The following is a 19,700-nucleotide window of genomic DNA, read 5'->3' on the forward strand; positions in this document are numbered from 1 at the left end:
GCGAGTAGCATTTCTTTAGGATTCATCTTCAAAAGCGTGTGGAAATGCTTGGAGAGGTCTGCTTTCTGCAGATACAGGCCGTAGCTTTACTCTGCGTCCCACCAGTCAGCTTGTTGACATAACAGTCTTTCTTTGCTTTTTTTAATTTGCTATGCTCTCTGTCTGTCCCTTCCGAGAAATTATCCACTCTTCGCCCGGCTTTTCCCCATCTCATCTGCCTCTGACAGCAGCGCTTTGTGGAATGGCTGCGATACTCACAATCCTCCAGCTGGGGTCAGAGGTCACCTCACAAGCACAAGCGTTCCGTCTCCTCTCAAACTTCAACGCCAGTCAACCTTGAGAATGCGATATCCACGATGCTAGAACGCACAGCCTCTCCTCATCGCTCGCCCCCTGTGGTTTATTATATTGGAGTGGGAGGGAAGAATAAAGCAGGCAAAGAGGCAGGTACGGCTGGAGCTAATGGTGAAAGCAGCATACAGTAATCATCAGACTGTTGGCCGCAGAGACGCAACACTCAAATAGTTCATTATAAGATGACACAACCAATTTGTAGCAGGGGCGGCAGCAATCTCAAAAACCTCCCCTGACAAAAGCATTTAGATTAGACTGCTTTTCAACCAGGAGAGCACTGACACGAATCGCTACGCTCAACTGGGGGAATGGAATCTGTTTTAATTCTCCTCCAGGCAAACATAAAACTGTCCAGGTAAGTCATTTACGGAGAGGAAGAGGGACTGTTTCATCCAAAAAAGATCTCTTTGTCTCGCACACGCGCTATGCTAAGACTATTCATCTATTTGTTACATTTCCTTCTATTATTTCTGTTATAATCTTCCTTTACTGGCTCGGCTCATGAATGCTAATAGCTCTCTTGGAACAACATCGCTGTGTAGATTATTTCCGATCGGAGAGCGACTTGCTCCTTTTTTCCCCCAGCGATTGTATTACACATGTGAATGAATCCTTCTAGATGAAGCTGGTGGGTGAGAATTGAGTGAGGTGCTATTACATCTAATAAATATAATTTTGTAATTACATTCTGAAAGAAGTGCTTAGACCCCGCTGGCTCTAAAGAATCTCCCAGAGTGCAAGGCCACCGCTAACATCTCAGCCAGACCTAATGAACTCCAATACTGCGCCATCAAATAGATTCTTTATACTCCCTTTTACATTTTATAGTTACTCTATTCCAACTCTGACACAAAATGCAAAGCAGATGCTCTGTTCCTCAGAATAAGGGCTTAGGCCTTCGTGTCTTATCACGCTACATGCAGAAGCCCCACTCTGATTCCTACAGCTCATGTTAGGAGAGCCAAACTCTACAAAGCAGCATGAAGACAAATTCAGGAAGGGCCAGGGGGAAAGGAAACATCTAATCCTGGAACACAAACATCGGAAACAGAGAAAAGACATGTTGGTAATGTTTGGCGGGGACTGGGGAAATTCAGCAACAAAAGAAAGAGGTGTTAGTTTGCTAAAAGCCCTTTAAGTGTCAGTGTAAATATTTGTGTATTTCCACACACAGAGCGCTGGTCAAGTGTCCAAATGTGATATGCTAAATAAATGTGCTTCTCCCAGCAGAACTCAAGTATCAGCCCTTAAATGCAGGTCACCGGGGACCTGATGCTACAGGCTCCGCTCGAATGGCTGTTTCCAAGAAAACCGTATCTAAGGGACTATTTCTTTATTCCATCAAGGCTAAAAGAAATCCTCGTAACACAAGCTTGCTGTATGTGACTGGGTGCTAAAATAATTTGTGTTTGAATTTTCACGTGTATGTGTGAATAGCAGGACCGGTTCCAGAATCAAATCACTGAGGGTGCTTCTGAAATGACTGAGGATGCTCTAGTAAAGTACAGATGTAAGCAAAGCAACGGCTCCATCATAGCAGTGTACAGTTAGACATTTAAGATTGCTTACAAGTCATCACTTTTACCAATAATTGGAATAGAATTTCAAAAATATTTTGCTATGAATATTTTTTTATTAATCTATTAGTCTGTCTTTACATTGCTTTAATGCATTACTATTTTAACGTCATATTTCTGTCCCGTGCAGAGTGAATCCAGCCTTTATATGTAGATGTCACTTTCGAAACTTTGCAGCAAGCAATTGGCCATCTGTCCTCTTAGAAGCATGAAAAACAATAGTTGTATTCAATGAATTATATAGGCTGTAGCCTCGAAAATGAGCAATACTGCTACTTTTACAATCACTAAAACGCTGTCGCTTTGTCAGTTTATCACGATCTCAAAAAGTTCCGTCATAATCAATGAAGCTGTTAACAATGCACAATAAATCTCGTACTGGCATTGTGTCTACACTTTGTTTGTTAATGAGAGGTTTCGCGAGCCTGCATAACTCAGCACTGAATAAAAACTCTGGCGTATTGACTAGTTGCACGTGGCCGCCATTTTGGAATTCGGATCAGCGAGTGTACGCGTAGACACTTCCGGTTTCGCATTACGCTCGGTGCGGGGAGCCGGAGAAAGCCGAAAATTATCTTTTATAGTTGTTTATAGAATCAATTATCACTTAAAATACTACTAAGATCCATTACTATCACACGAGCCAATGGCAATTATATGCACGGATGCATAGTCAGATTAATTAATGAAATACAACTGTTCACGGACAGAAGATTGTATTTGACTCATGCTGCATACACATACGCAATGACAATTATGCCTACTGTAAATATAGAGTTACAACTACGATAAGAGTTGTTTGCATAAAATGCAGTGTGAACATTCAACTCGGTCACTGTTGTCTCTCGCTCTCGCTGTCAGATCACCGGAAGTACTGGCGCGCACACAAGTTCGAACGTCAACGGTCGCCGTGCAACTAGTCAATTGAGTGGTAAGTGGATTCTGACTAACTTAAGCACCTCTGATTGGATAGACTGCTCACCGCTGCAAAAACACATTGTAAATACTAGATACATGTGATATTCTCCAGAGAGCAAACACAAACATGCACTGGAGCGTTTGCCAAATCTGTTACGCCAATATATTATGAGATGCTCTTGCTTGCGTTTGAGGGTGCTTAGCACCCCCGTAGAACCAGGTCTGGTGTAAAATACTGTACGTGCAAATATAGACTTTTAACCAAAAAACTAGAGTGGTGTGTGATGTGGGTGGTCAATAGCAGTGTTGTACGTTGTTTAGAATTAAATGTAGAATACCTTTTAAATTTCACTGCAATTCTTGGATTTGATGGTTTGATGAAAACAGCAAAGTTGGTATAGACAAACTTTAAATGTTGGCATAACAAAACCTTGTTTGAAACAGACAGACGGACGGATAGATGTGTTTTGTGTGATATGTCTATGTTTGTTTACAGCGGCATGGTGGACAGAGATGCTCTCGGATCATGAGTGAAAAACTGATTAAGTTTATTAAGAGTTTAGACCAGACAGATTCAGGGGCTCGATTTGTTTGGAAACGATTCCTTGGGCTCGGTATTATTGCTCAAATTAGCCGAGCCGGTCCTTGTCCTGTATGCCCTTAATTAACAAGCCTGCAATTCCCCTATTAATTAGTACAAGCTATTAGCTATTTTACATCACTCTTCATTTGTCGACAATTAAAAGGCCAATTATTAAAAGCATGCCACACGATTAATTGTGCGAGGGGATGGGCAGCCACATTGGTGTGAAGATGGTGGAGACCTGGGAGAATCAGAGCAGAAGATTTCTCTAAGTTTTCCTGATTGATTGAATGAGAAAGTTCTGTTACTTCCTGATGTTGCATAGAAGACAGTGTAAATGATTAGGTAAAGGATAATGTACAGTAAGACCCTGTTAAGGTTTATTTTGCAATAATGACTGGCTGACTGTACATTGCAAAAAAGTATAACTGTACTTACACATTAACATTGATTACCGTCAAAGAGGAGCTAAAGTTAAAGGAATAGTTAACCCTAAATATACAAAAAATATCAAATTAAATATAAAATATAGAGCCTAAATATGTTGACATTTTATGCAAGAAAGAAAAATAAATGGCTATAATTACCAATTTTATTGTCAGAAATCACAATAAATAATTAGAGGTACTGGTAGAGCACTGATAATGGCCTTGATAGTACTTGATATCGAAAAGAAAGCATTATCACCCATCCCTATATATATTTTCAGGGGACGGGTATAAGGTCTCAAGTTTTTACCTGACATAAATGTCACCATCTTGCACAAGGCCATAGGACAAAAAGATCCACAGGAAAAAAAACATGAATCTATATTTTTTAGAAACAGTTCTCTTAGGTTTGAGATCACTAAAGCAGATATACACATACTTTCAAAAACATAAGTGCTAAGCAATGGCAAAAATAAGATTAATCAATCTAATGCACTGCACTGCAGCACAAATGCATTTCCATTTAGAAGCGGGCCCCCTCTTGGCTACTATAATCAAAGAGCAATGCAAGCCATTACGAAATTACTTCCATCATAGTGTCCGTGCCAAGCTCCTCCATCTCACATTGGCATTCATTGTGTCAGATGTTTGGAGCGACCCTCCAAACTATGAGCCATAAACCACGCAGACACAGAGTTCCAGCGTCAGAGCCTCTTGGAAGGGACAGAATGGGGACACAAAACAAAATGGCCTTTCAGTCTAATGGCAAATATAAAAAAAGAAACTCAACGAACCCAACACTGTCCTTCTATCGCTCACTTCATGATGTTGTAAAGATTGTTTGTTTCATATTTGGTTTGTGTGGTAAGTGTGAGATGCTCCACAAGTGAAATAAACGTATATTTTGCATTTTAAAATTCCAAATTACATTATCAGCAAAACAATTCAAAATGGGAAACATTACAACTTTTTAATGTTTTAAAAAAATAAAAATAAAAGTATTTTATGCTCACCAAGGCTGCATTCAATTAATCAAAAATACAGTAAAAACAGTATTAGTGTGAAATATTATTACAATATAAAATTCTTGTTTTGTATTTGTATAAATTTAAAAACATAATTTATTCCTGTGATGCAAAGCAGAATATTCAGCATCATTACTCCAGTCTTCAGTCACATGATCCTTCAGAAATCATTCTAATATGCTGATTCGTTGCTCAGGCAACATTTATTATTATTATTATTATTATTATTATTATTATCAATGGTGATTTTTTTGGTGATACTTTTATTTGTCAAGGATGCATTAAATTGATTAAAAGTGACAGTGATGACATTTATAATGTTACAAAAGATGTCTATTTAATACATGCTTCAGTAAATACTGTTAATTGAACTTTCTATTCATCAAAAAAGTATCACCATTTCCACAAAAATGTTAAGCAGCACAACTGTTTTCCATGCCACCTTACTTTTTTTGTTTTGTTTTAACAGTACACAGGCCTTGTAAGCAGCGAAGACTCCCAGGGCAACCAGAGGCCCATGGGGCCTACAAAGAAAGAGAGTGAAAAAGATGGATAAAGAAGGAGAGCGAGGAAAGAGTTTCCTCTCCTATAAGGTGAGCTTCCCCTACCCACAGCTTAACCAATCAGACTCAACAGCAGGAGCCCAGTGATTGACAGAGCAATTACCGCTAGCAGCCTCTCTGGTGGATCCGGAGACATCTCCAAATACAATTTCACTATTTTGTTACATCAGTCGTTCACAGGAAGGATTTAGTACAAAAGCAAAATTGCCAGGTGGACTCATGGTGGAGCAGTCCTGCTGGTGGAAAACTTCCTTACCGTGTGAGTGTGTGCGTGTTTTCATTCCATGCTTTTTTCATAAAAATACACCCTTAGCCAAGGTTATTTCCCACTAACCCCTGTGCTATTTTTGAAAGTATTTTTTCTCAATAATAGTTTTTCTCTTTGAGGAATGATAGAAGAGGTCTTTGCAGCTGGTGAGAGAAGAGACACACCATTAAAAGTATCTCTTTAAATATATAAACCTAAGGACAGCAGTAAGCTACTTATTATGGTAATAAGAATGGCTTTTTACAGTTATACACTGAGTCCTTCATACACTGTATGATAGGGAGAGTGGGGTAAGCTGTGCCACATTACTGAAGTTGTCCTCCAGGCAAGGAGAAATGCTTAAATGAGTAAACCTAATTCTATTTTAGAATGCAATAGAAGAAAGTCTAAATTCAAAGAGAAATATAAGCATAAATGATATGAGATATTTTAATATAAAGTCATGTGACAAACATTAAACCAAGTTTGCTAGATTAAGGTTTTGACGCATCTTACCCCACTCTCCCTTGTGAAAATCTGTAATTTTGCCTTGCAGTTCTCCTGCAGGCGTTTGAATCTACATTAATTCACAAGTGACAGCTCTGTAACTTTGTGCAAGGAGATGAAAAGCTCTGTTGCAATCACAGCTGCAATCCCTCACTGTTCTTTGAAATGACATCCAGCGCAGGTCTGATCGCTGCAAAAGTTTCTTGTTTTTCGGTACGGATGGCACCCGCTCTTCTCTGCCTCCACTGCATGCTGGGAGTTCCCAGCAGCATCTGCTGAGAGTGCTACAGAGCTCTCCATATTCACAGAACCCAGAATGCCAGAAGCTCAGTGACACTCCACTCGCTGCGCTTGCCGTTTTTGCCGGCAGAAAGAAGCTGCTTGCTAATTCTTCGCTCTATCAGGCTAACAAATAAGCCCACACTGCGGGGGGTGGGAGGGGGGGGGGGTGTACTGTCTCCCCTCTCCAAGTTGAGAAGGTTGTCACCTTGGAGTGTGAATGAAGGGGGGGAAAGCTTTCCATAAAAAGAGATGAGAAAAAAAGAGAGAAGGGAAGATACACAGAGACATTTCTGCGGAGAGAGACAACACATTCTGCATATTATTCTAAACTTAACTCACTTTAGTGTATGCTAAATCATGCTAGAAGTGGCTAAACTCAAATTGTTCTAGAAAAACCAAAGTAAGATGTTTGTTTGCATTCAAACTTGTGCCACTGACATAGAAAATATGTGGCATGCTAAAAAAAGTACATTGTCAGAACACATGGTTACTTCTGAATTGCTGTCAATCAGGGCCGTTGCTAGTGGGGTGAAAGGTGGTGACAATTATAGGGGCCCCCGCCGCCCAGGGGCCACATAAAATCCATCAGTTATACTATATAGGCCCCTGTTATATGAATAATTCTAATATTTATATTAGTTGTATGCTTGAGATTTAAACCACAAATACATGCAATTTGGTTAAATATTTTTTCCAAATATCTGCTTCACTTACCTCACTAAAAATGGTTTAGTCCGATTTAAAGTATTTATTATTTATTCAGTCAGTGACAAACATCAGATGGACCACCCCAGCTCGTGAACAGAACCAATCAGAGTTGAGGCGGCAGCTGCGTGAAGTTAACGATGAATTTGGTGGAAGAGCAGGAGATTGACTGACTGAAAAACGACTGAAAGAAAACATAAATCAGGGCACCAGAAACGCCAGGAAAAGAAGGAGAGGGAGGTCAGGAGAGTTGTTGTATCCCAGTCGATGAAGACGTTTTTTTAAAGACAGGTTGTATTGTTATTTCGCTGGGAATAAGAAAACTACCGTCTACAGCCTGCCGGGTACTGTCACTTTTCATTATCGGGGGACACACCACAATCGACCGAATGATTACGTGGTCAAAATTCCTGTCTTTTTACACTAGAGTCACGACGCATTGCATTATGCACCTGACCTGCCGGCTGATGATGTGTTTATTACATCAAGAAAACACGAATACAACACACTGCACTTGGATGTATACATTTATTAGCTTTATTTAATAATATTACCAGTTCCATATTAGCTTTATTAAAAAATAAGACAATAAATGATTTTATTTTTAAAATTTGACTGCATTCTTGTCAATTTCTAAATGTTTACTTTTTGATTTATGAATTACAACAGACTGATGGGGGAAAAAAAAAACATTATTTTGCTGTTACTTTTTTAAAATTGGTTTTATTATTATTTAACAATTTCTTGTTTTTTGTTAGTTTTTATTAGTTGTAATTTTTATATAAACATTTAACCTTTAAAATAAAGGTTTTACAACAACATCACCATCTTCTGTTACATGTTGGCCTCCATGCTCATCTATTGTACAGTATATGATATTGGTGGAGGGTGGTCTGGACCCACATCAATATTTTTTCCTTCAAAATTTTTCCTTTCCATGTTTACTTCCATGAAAAACTATTTAATTTGCATCTTTGCTCGGTTTATATTTGTCCTTTTGCTTGCGATTTGTTTCTTTGTTCATTATTTTTTATCACAGAATTTTCATTTGAATAATGATTTGAAAACCTTGCATTTAATTAGTACTTAATCAGTACTTGGGGAATAATTCTCAAGGCCACTGTTTTAATTAGTTAACATTTATATTGATATTTAACTTTTAAAATATTTTTTTTTCTCTTGTATCACAACTGGTATTGAGAATTATGAAATTTTACTGGTACTGACAACTGAATTTCTGGTATTGTTGTGAAAACCCTAATATGGTTATATAAACATCCATATATAGTTTCATCTAACTTTGCCAACAAAACTCTCCTAAAAAGAAATACAAAGGTCTGGTGACAGACCTATGAAACAAGCAGCAAAATCACTTTTGAGAAGGGAGAGAGAGTAACTAAAAGCTGAGAGAGCCAATGATGCAGAAGAAAAAGAGGTACAGTCTATCCTACAATAAGCACCCAGAATCTCAATATGGCCATAGAATGGATCTAATGTGTCAGGAGGATCAACAGTCAAAGGTCTCTCTCTCTTTTGCTGAATGCTAAACAGCTCTCAGTCCTGTGAAGAGCTCACAACCACTTCATCCTCCCACTTAAAAGCAATAAGCCCAATGCATCAGTCCTCCTCACTGCTGCCAGCCTGCTAAAACACAACCACATGAACCACAGCGCAAGAGATACCTATAACGATTCCAAAACCACCATTAAGCTAACAACAGTCCCAGCCACATTCCCAGACCACTCGCGGTCTCTCTGATGCTTACTGAACACAAATATGGCAAGCTCCAACCTGATTGGCTGGCTATGAGTCAAGGTACACAGGCTTTAACCAAGGAAACAAAGTTGTTTTTAAAAGTTTGCTGGATTAGCTAAAAATTGTTCATGGCTCTGAATCTTTGAAACATATTTAAGAGATTTGTTTGAGCTATAGATCTGCATTCTTGCAGAATACCCATGAGACCTGGTTAAATTTGTTGAGACAAGGGACAAAATTTCTTGTTGTAGGCGGGTGCAGGCGGTTCTGCTAAGAGTGTGCAGATTGAATGTAGCCTATGTATATATTGGGAGTTTGCAAAGTAAAAAAAAATTATATATATATATATATATAGATATAGATATAGATATACACACACACACATGAAATACAATTCATATTCAGTCCTTTTGTTTCAATGAGACGCTTCAAAACTGAAGGAAAAAAGAAAAATCAAGTTGGGAGCGGGTGAAGAAGAACTGGTTTGGGACACTTGAGCACACTTATATTTTATATTTATAATTACATTCTGCACAAATAATTTCCATGAGAATTAATTTGATTTAGATCCAATTTTTGATTCCGATTCAAATTAGGTAATGCATCATTAACATCAATTTGTGTTGACCAATCACAAATTGGTTGAGCAAGCAAGTTTTACACAATAGAAATTTCTAGGAGATTAAATATTTTATAGCTCAGAATAACTAGAAAAATGTAACAAATGTTGCTGTTTGAGCATTAAAAAAAGGTCTGTGTGGCAAGCAGGGCGGGGCCAAGAACTGTGGAAACAGAGAGAGTCTCGATTCCCATGGAGGAGCTCCGGAAGGATTAAAAGAGGAGAGACAACAGGCTATATTTTGTTTTGTTTTACAACCCCAAATCAGAAAAAGTTGGGACACTGTACAAATTGTGAATAAAAACAGAATGCAATGATGTGGAAGTTTCAAATTTCAATATTTTATTCAAAATACAACATAGATGACATATCAAATGTTTAAACTAAGAAAATGTATAATTTTAAGGGAAAAATAAGTTGATTTTAAATTTCATGGCATCAACACATCTCAAAAAAGTTGGGACAAGGCCATGTTTACCACTGTGTGGCATCCCCTCTTCTTTTTATAACAGTCTGCAAACGTCTGGGGACTGAGGAGACAAGTTGCTGAAGTTTAGGAATAGGAATGTTGTCCCATTCTTGTCTAATACAGGCTTCTAGTTGCTCAACTGTCTTAGGTCTTCTTTGTTGCATCTTCCTCTTTATGATGCACCAAATGTTTTCTATGGGTGAAAGATCTGGACTGCAGGCTGGCCATTTCAGTACCCGGATCCTTCTTCTACGCAGCCATGATATTGTAATTGATGCAGTATATGGTCTGGCATTGTCATGTTGGAAAATGCAAGGTCTTCCCTGAAAGAGACGACATCTGGATGGGAGCATATGTTGTTCTAGAACTTGGATATACCTTTCAGCATTGATGGTGCCTTTCCAGATGTGTAAGCTGCCCATGCCACACGCACTCTTGCAACCCCATACCATCAGAGATGCAGGCTTCTGAACTGAGCGCTGATAACAACTTGGGTTGTCCTTGTCCTCTTTAGTCTGGATGACATGGCATCCCAGTTTTCCAAAAAGAACTTCAAATTTTGATTAGTCAGACCACAGAACAGTTTTCCACTTTGCCACAGTCCATTTTTAATGAGCCTTGGCCCAGAGAAAACGCCTGCGCTTCTAGATCCTGTTTAGATATGGCTTCTTTTTTGACCTATAGAGTTTTAGCTGGCAACGGCGAATGGCGCGGTGGATTGTGTTCACCGACAATGTTTTCTGGAAGTATTCCTGAGCCCATGCTGTGAAGTCCATTACAGTAGCATTCCTGTATGTGATCCAGTGCCGTCTAAGGGCCCGAAGATCACGGGCATCCAGTATGGTTTTCCGGCCTTGACCCTTACGCACAGAGATTGTTCCAGATTCTCTGAATCTTTGGATGATATTATGCACTGTAGATGATGATAACTTCAAACTCTTTGCGATTTCTCTCTGAGAAACTCCTTTCTGATATTGCTCCACTATTTTTCACCGCAGCATTGGGGGAATTGGTGATCCTCTGCCCATCTTGACTTCTGAGAGACACTGCCACTCTGAGAGGCTCTTTTTATACCCAATCATGTTGCCAATTGACCTAATAAGTTGCAAATTGGTCCTCCAGCTGTTCCTTATATGTACATTTAACTTTTCCGGCCTCTTATTGCTACCTGTCCCAACTTTTTTGGAATGTGTAGCTCTCATGAAATCCAAAATGAGCCAATATTTGGCATGACATTTCAAAATGTCTCACTTTCAACATTTGATATGTTATCTATATTCTATTGTGAATAAAATATAAGTTTATGAGATTTGTAAATTATTCCATTCCTTTTTTACTCACAATTTGTACAGTGTCCCAACTTTTTCTGATTTGGGGTTGTAGTTTACATTCCTTTTGTTGTTTATGTTTATTTTGTGATTAAAGTTTTACCTTAAATGTTCGCTGGTTCCTGCCTCCTCCTTCTCTGAACTTGAACATTGCTACAATGGTGCCGAAACCCAGGAGGAAGGAGGAACGCACTGTCAAAGAGCCCTCACCGCTGTGGGAAACTTGTGGTCCCAACGAGCAGGGCTGAGCAGAGTCTGCCGCCATGGACACTCGAGGCAGGGGGCTGGAGTGCTCTGCTGGAGTGCTCTGCTGGAGTGCTCTGCTGGAGTGCTCTATTTTTCCCTCTCTCACCCTTATCCTTCCCTCATCCTTCTATCTCCTTTCCTTTGGCCTTGTCTATACTTTCCCCACAGATGCTGTGGTCGCCGTGACGCTGGGAAGGGCAATGGGGGTATGTGGCAATCAGGGCGGGGCCAAGAACCGTGGGAACAGAGCGAGGTTACCTGCGTGCCACACTCAAGACACCACACCTGCATACCTACTCAAGTCTCAAGGAGGAGCTCCGGAAGGATAAAAGGAGGAGTGACGAGAGTAAAGGACGAGAGAGGACCAGGCCTGGAATTTATGTTGTTGTTTTGTTTATGCGGCAGTCGTCCATGAGGGGCTGCTGCTTTACTTTTATTTTGTTGTATATTTATTTTGTGCTTACGTTGAACGTCTGCCGGTTCCAGCCTCCTTCTTCCCTGAACTTAAACATTGTTACAGTCTGCAAAGTTACAAAGCAAAAAGATTACTCCAAAGGGAGATATTGTCTATATCAGTAAGCACTGTTTGGTTGCTCATTGGCCATTTCCTGTCCTGTCCTATTGCTGAACTGTAGGCGCATAAACACGCATATATCCAGAAACAAACATGCACGCATCCAAGTTCCAGTCTGATGCCTGTCTGTCTATCATGGGCCAAGAACAGATGAGCCCCAGGCGGCGTGCACACACACACACACACACACACACACACACACACACACGCATGCGCACAACCAGAGCTCCAGCATCAGCCAGCCTCAAGGAAGAACGGTCTCTGCAGATAGAGATAAAGGTTTCAACTTTCAGGTTAAAAGTGACTTTTTTCACAGATAAAGGCAGCAATGGCAATCTGTTCTCTTCTTTTTTCTTAAACTGTCTCTCTCTCTCTCTCTCTCTTCCCCATTTCTCACTCTCTTTCTCTCTCCCACGCTCAATCTTTTTTTTTTCTTGACTTTATCCAATGCTGCATACAAGGCTGGATCAGACAGTTAACACTGCTCTTTGCTTTATTTCATATCTACTTGTCAAAGAGAGATTAGCAGTTTTTGAGCTGTTCCACTTTGCTGTCATGATGGAAAATGAATGAAAAGGAGAATGTGAAAGAGAAATTCATAGGCAACAACAATACAAACCAAAAGCTCAAGAGAAATGAAAGACAGCTGTTTGGGGTTTTTGAAGCTCAAAACATTGAGATTGAATAAATGTCTTCTGAAATTGCCCCTCAGGAACTAGGAATCACAGAAGAATACTCACATATTTTATTGAAACCATATGTTTGGGCGGGACATTCTGTACTGAAGGGCTCATCCCCTTTCTTTTTAGATAGCCAATAGTCTTTAGTTTATGTCACAGCCTGTCACAACCACACGCAACGCCCAAGGACTATAAAAGCAAGGAGGACACAAAATAATAAACTACCTACTTCCTTCATAAACACAACCAAAGACACACCCAAAAAAAAAAAACACCCTCTTGACTTTGCTAGTCAGAAAAAGGTAGTATAATTTAAGGTGAAGAGACATTCTTGTTTTGGACAATAAGTTGAATTTTGGACAATATAAGCATATATTCTGATTTTGTGGCATAAATGCATTAAAGTAACTCCCACACTGAACACTAACAATAATTATTTTCTTTTACATCATTATGGTAATATATACAGGTAGATGTTATAGTAAGATAAGCCCCTCTGGAAGTTGTGGTGCCTGATTGTGTCCCAGGTGTCGTTTTTGAATATTATTCAGTCAGCACACCATTGTAGCTTTTCTGATTGCTCAAAATCTATTTTTTTTTTAATTTATTCACTAAAATGTTTTCATAGTTTGTATTGTCCCTTATAAATGCAAAGTCATTACAAAAATGATAAAAACTTATGATGATATTGTCCAAAATGCTACAAACTTTTGAAGTGCACTGTATTAAATAGCTAACTATGGAATATTAAACAACATTGCCATGTGAAAAAGATAAACACTCACTCATCGTCATTGCACAGAATTTGATTGAGGTGTATATGGGGTGATAAAATATTGTACAGCCACTGCATTTTCAAACTATAATAACTACACACACAAAAAAAAAAAGACCTGAAATGGACAACATTTTGATTCCAAAGAGTCTTGAACTAGCTTAACAAGCTATATGTCCTTGGCCAACAAATTTCAACAGGTACTTTTTGCAGTGCATGGCTACACTGACCAGCACTAAATCAGCACCTAACTAGCATAGAATTTCATTTAGGGTGGTACAGTCCATGATCACATGAACCATTATGTTTACTTCTGTTTCACGCAATGCTACATATAAAACGCATTGCACATATAGCCATTATCACGTGTGCTTGAGTGTGTTGTGAAGAAGGGAGCATGTGTACCTGCATGTAAAAGTGTGTGTGTGTAAGGCCTCCCTTTGCGTCACAGCATGTTGTTTTCACATCTCTATAATTGGATGAGAATTACGTGGTCTTTCCTCGCTTTATTGAAGTCCTAATGCCCGAGTCTGCGCCACAGCAGCATGCGGTATGATCAGCTCACCCTGATCCAGCCATCTGATGACTATCACTGTGGCATTTGTACACAGAGGTTCTGTCGCTTTCGCTTGAGTATTCAGAGTCTCTAAATGCTACAGGCTTATTTTCACACCACATGCCACAGACAAACACAAACGGTGGTCCTTTGAGCTCCAGATTGGTATTAAAAAAAACGCATGATTCAGACAATGACTTTGATGCCGCTGGAAATAAAAGAAATGTCGTCTAATGTCAATCTGCCTCCTCCCTGCTATGAAAATGTTAGAAAGTTAGCAAAAATTGCTCAATTTCCAGTTAGCAAAGAAGTTTTTAAAAAATTTGATAATAGAAGGGTGACTTTGTGATGCAATAAATTACTGTGCGAGGTCTGTCACAGAGAATAGAAATAAGACTGATGGTTGAAGCTGTGACACAGGGATTATACTGAGAGTTTTTTGTGCTTTTTGGCGACCTGGGTTCGAGTTCACCCTGGGTCATGTAGCAGTCTTGTTCCCTCTCTGCAGCTATATCTAAAAAAGAAGAAGAAGAAGAAGAAGAAAAAAGTTCTTCTTTTAAACCCTAATTGAGCTTGACTGTGATATACTGTAGGGCTGCACAATGAATCAAATACATGGTTGAGAACAGGATTACAGCTAATCATGTCAATTATTTAGGTCTGCTCCTGTTTTCTATTCATATTGTTTATTTTTGTAGCGGTTATTAATGTTTAAAAATCATATATAGTGTTATTAATAATATAGTATTTCTTCAATTACGGACACAATTATGTCCCAGGGGTTAATTTTTACTAAAACTAACGAAAACAGATTCAACTAACTTGTTTCTTTTTGGTTATATTAAGGTCACATTAAAAATTTCTACCAAGCCTCCGTCCTTTATTTTTGCAATTTTTTTAAATGATTTGTAGTGTTTTTACCTTGTACCTGACCTGTATGTAGATCTTAAAATCACTAAATTATAAATTGTTGCATGCCTTAAAACTATGACAACCTGAACAAAAAGTGAAAATCAATGTAAATATAATTTGTGAGCATACTATTTTTAATCTAAATCATTTCCAATAAAGCTGCAATGTTGTCAAATTATGCACAGATATGAAATATAATGTAATTGTGTGTATTTATAAATGTATTTTAAAATACTTGTTTTTTATCATAATTGTGCTACCTTATAGCAATTCATTTTCTAAAGAGATGTTTGAGGGGTGCAGGCCTATAAAAACTGAGATATGACTTGCTACAAACTCTTAAATAGCCCCAGCACTCTCCTGAGGGAAATGTTTAACATGGGCACGTAGGAGACGTCAGCTTGACTGTGAAATGTTTTGCAGTCCATTGTTTTCCGGCAGCATCTCCATCTAATTGTCTTGTCCCATTAGGCCGTGACCAGGGTTTGGCAGAGGAAGACAGGCTCCCTTGGCAGATGCCTGCCATTTGTCTGAATGCCCTTGATCGACTCGTGACAGATGTCAAGGCTTCCGTTGAGCGGGTATTTTCTGTCACATGACCTCTGTTCGGCGCGTCAGGATAACGTGGCGTAGTGGCTCTCGTACACACCCGTATGGATGCACACACACTTCTGCATCCATCAGTTCCCTGCTATTACCTCTGACAGGCCTCACCTGCCCAGACGGCATGACCCATGAAAATTCAACCTGGCAGATGAGTGTTTGAATGGTAATGCACCACTCTGATTGATACTGATAGGAGGCGTGGATGTATCGGTGTGTGTGTGTGTGGGTACGTGTTTAGTAATTAGGGATTTGCAAACTTAACTTTTTCCAAAGTTGTTGGAAAGTGCTCAAAGTACACTGGCACACTATAAAAGCAGTCGTACACTATAAGACTGAAATGTGCTGCTGCAATAAATGCAAAAAAAAAAAAAAAAACCTTATAGTGTGCAGAAATATAATGTGTAATTTTTTATCAAATAAATGCAGTCTTGGTGGGCATAATAGTCTTTTTCAAAATCATTAAGCATTAAACCACTGTTTTCACTAATAAATATAATTAATATAATATAGTATAATATAATATATATTTTTAATTCCTCCAATTTTCATGAATTTACAGTATAAACCATATAAGGATTTATTCTGTAATAATAATTTACATTATAAAATAATAATACATTTATAAAAGCAAATTTATGTGAAAAACAAATTGCAGGGTCATAAATCATAAATAATCAGAGATATCTTGTAACTGACACACCTAGACTGTGATTAGTAAAGTACACAACAACTAGACAAAAAAACAAGAAACTGAGTCTTTAAATGTGTATATGGAGATTAGCTTCAGTAGTTCAGCATTTGGCATAATCATAGACAAGAGATCAAATAAGCCATATGTGAAGAATAGCAGATCTCACATAGAGCAGGAAGGATTCGATCTTATCTTTACATTGATGCAATACATGTAGCCATTTAACAGACATCCAAAAATACACACAGCTAGGGGATTGCATTTGTGTTTCACGCATCTCCTCCTCCATGAAGGCAGATGTGTGTCTAATAAAACCATCCCTACCGCTGACAGAGCGCAAAGAGACAAGCTGATTAAAAGACACACAAAACACGTTTAGAGAAAATGGCGCCTATGATGAGTTTGTCCAGCCTGAAGCTCACTTCCTTCTCTGGCATTTCTCACAATTCCTCTATCAACAGCCCTGTTACTGTCCCTTTTTCTACCCAGATGGCGTCACCATGGAGACCAAACATCCCCAGCAACACAACCTCTCATCTGGAACATCAAACACACCATTGTCAACTTGGAGAAGTTAGAGAAAGTGAGAAAGTGTTGAATGCTTCCTTTAAGGAACACTGGCAGTGTGAAAACTCAAAAGAGGTGGTAACGAAAAATCCTGTTGTTTGTGGAAGAGAGATAAGACAGATATTGTGAGTCAGATATGACGACAGTGTACACAGTCAAGTCTTAATCGCCGTGTCTGCAGGGCATGTGTGGAACCCATGCTTGGGCCAGCATTACACACATGGAAACTATGTGGATTTGTTATTTGGAATTAAAGCATGGAAAGCGCAGTGGTGAACAGTGTGTAGGTGGAGATGTGATATTTGCAGAGGGTATGAATACCATTTAGGCCGGCTGGTCGACTTCACCACGGGGGACATCCCATCTCTGTACAGGCTCTTGGTCTTGCTGAAGTTCACGATGTTGAAAATCACCCTCTGAAACAATAGAAACAGATATTTTTGTGAGATGGAACCATGGTTATTTTATTATATATGAAAATGCACACAGCAGTGGAAAAAAGACCCCTACAAAAATGAGAGTTGACATTTTTGAAACTGAAAAACAAAACAAACTATAAATGTGCACTACAAAACAAAATTAAACCGGACTTACAGTATCAGAAATTGAGTTTAGTTTTGGTTGTATGTGACATTTAGAGACAGTTAAATCAGAAATCGTTTAGATCACTATAAAGAAACAATAAATAAATACATGTTAAAATAAATACATACATAAATAAAGTGGCTTACAGCAAATAAAAAAGCATGAAATTGATTCTCACCGAGTTGCCAATGCAAACGATCTTAAACAAAACCTTGATTATATTTATTACATTCTATGCCATGAATTTCACAATCTTTTTGGTAAATCTAACTTCAACTCCATTCTCCAGTCAAGGGCTTTGATCCAGTCCATCATAAATGCCCTAGAGATGCCATAGTGACGGTAGTTACAATTTTGTAGTAATCATAGCAGCAGTCTGACCTTTATAGCACATTAAATTGTCTGCAAATACTGTAGTATGTGTGTTGTTATGAATTTGATAAATAAAACATTGAACTTTAACTTTGATGGCACTGAGTATTTTGCAGCTTCTGATAAATTGTTGTGTGTCATCATAGGAAGATGGAACAATTTGTGGTTCTTTGTAATCAATAATATTCACAATATACAAACAAAATCAAAAACTTTATGAACCATTAAAACTAACAGCAAAGATCTGAAATGCTCAATCGGGCTGCTCTTCACAAAACCTCACAGTGAGTTTCAAAATTAGCAGTGCAAATGGGAAGTGCTGTACGAGACACCAAACGTGTTAAAAGAATCTTGCAGGATCTCGCTGACTACGTAATGCGAAGATTGTGTGAACTTATAACACACGTGAGATAATAGAGGCAAAACTGTAGAAGGATGTGAGGTTTCTCATAATTTCCACCAACATATGGAACTACACAAATCACAAAACAAACACTGTCTGCAAACTGTAGTTTAAAAAGAAACACAACACTGCAGGAAGTGAAGGTCAGGCTGTGTAGAGGTGAAGAGACGCAGGGTTTGGTGAACCTAGAGAAAACCTGAGCTGCATTCCAGCTTGTATGTTATCCATACTGTATACAGATATTGACGTATGTCCCAAATCATAGTATGTTCGAAAATTTGTATTCCAAAAGGGGAATATTTTCAGTGGGTACTTGGGCTAATATTACCCACAACCCCTTGCATTATGAGAGGAAGAGTTTGTGACAGTTTGCTTCAATATTTTTATGCACTGAAAATGAATAGGAATGGGAGACCAAAGCTAAACAGGGTAACACTTTATAATAAAGTTCAGTTGTAAGTTATTTATAAGTGGTTAGTTAATGATGAACTAATCATTTACAAAACATGAATATGCGTTTCATAAATGTTTAATGAATTATGTTTTTTTGTATGCATGTATGTAGCAATTAGAGGGTGCAGAAAGTGTTGTAAATGCCTTGTATACACATACAGATAATTTGTGACAGGTAAGTAACAGTGTTCAACACGATGTGTAAACGCATGAATAAATCATTTACAACACTTTCTGCATCCCCTAATCTAAAGTTTAAACGTACACCTAATCTAAAGTGGAATTTACAAAACATACATAAAATGTTAGTATATCACATGCTAATCATTTATGAATGTTTTGTAAATGATTAGTTCATCATTAACTAACCACTTTTAAATGACTTACAACTGAACGTTATTATAAAGTGTTACCGAAAAGGGTTTTTTTTAATGCACAAACATACAAATTAAGTAATAATATGCTCTATTGTCACATCCCTCTTTTTACCCACTTGACGTGAGTGTAGACCTGGGGTCACTGCAGCATGTCTGGGGCAATTTGAGGGCAGGTGGCCCTTTTTTCTAACATATAATGGGAGAATGAAGTTTATGAAATATGAAGTGTATAAACAGTACAGACAATGCTAATAATGACATGTCCAAACTGTAAATGACTCCTTGTGATAAATCATGTCAAATTCCCAATTAAGCCCAGGTGATGGAAGTCAACAGTGTGCAAACGAAATCCAATTACAACCATTCTCTCTTTTTCTCAGTGCCCGCTTTCTCCACCAACACCCCCCCCCCCCCCCAATCTATCCATCCCGCTGTTCCCCTCCCATCAGTGGCTGCAGTCACAGAAGATGGGGGATTGTGGTCGGCCTGAATCAGCCAGGGCTAAAATGACATTTAACTGATGTTCAGACGCGAGGTAGCTGC

The 19,700-nt window shown here is 38.6% G+C and overlaps 1 protein-coding gene across 1 annotated transcript in view; it reads right to left on the reverse strand.

Moving 5' to 3' along the window:
• Positions 1-19,700, reverse strand: part of agbl4 (AGBL carboxypeptidase 4) — a 334,149-nt gene that overhangs the window by 204,575 nt on the left and 109,874 nt on the right. Inside the window, exon 4 of the mRNA XM_079897316.1 lies at positions 17,289-17,383. Within this exon, the coding sequence (XP_079753442.1) occupies positions 17,289-17,383 (95 nt within the window). The remainder of the gene's footprint in view (positions 1-17,288; positions 17,384-19,700) is intronic.

This window comes from Squalius cephalus (assembly GCF_949319135.1).
Source record: "Squalius cephalus genome assembly, chromosome: 16".
Taxonomy (NCBI): Eukaryota; Metazoa; Chordata; class Actinopteri; order Cypriniformes; family Leuciscidae; genus Squalius; species Squalius cephalus.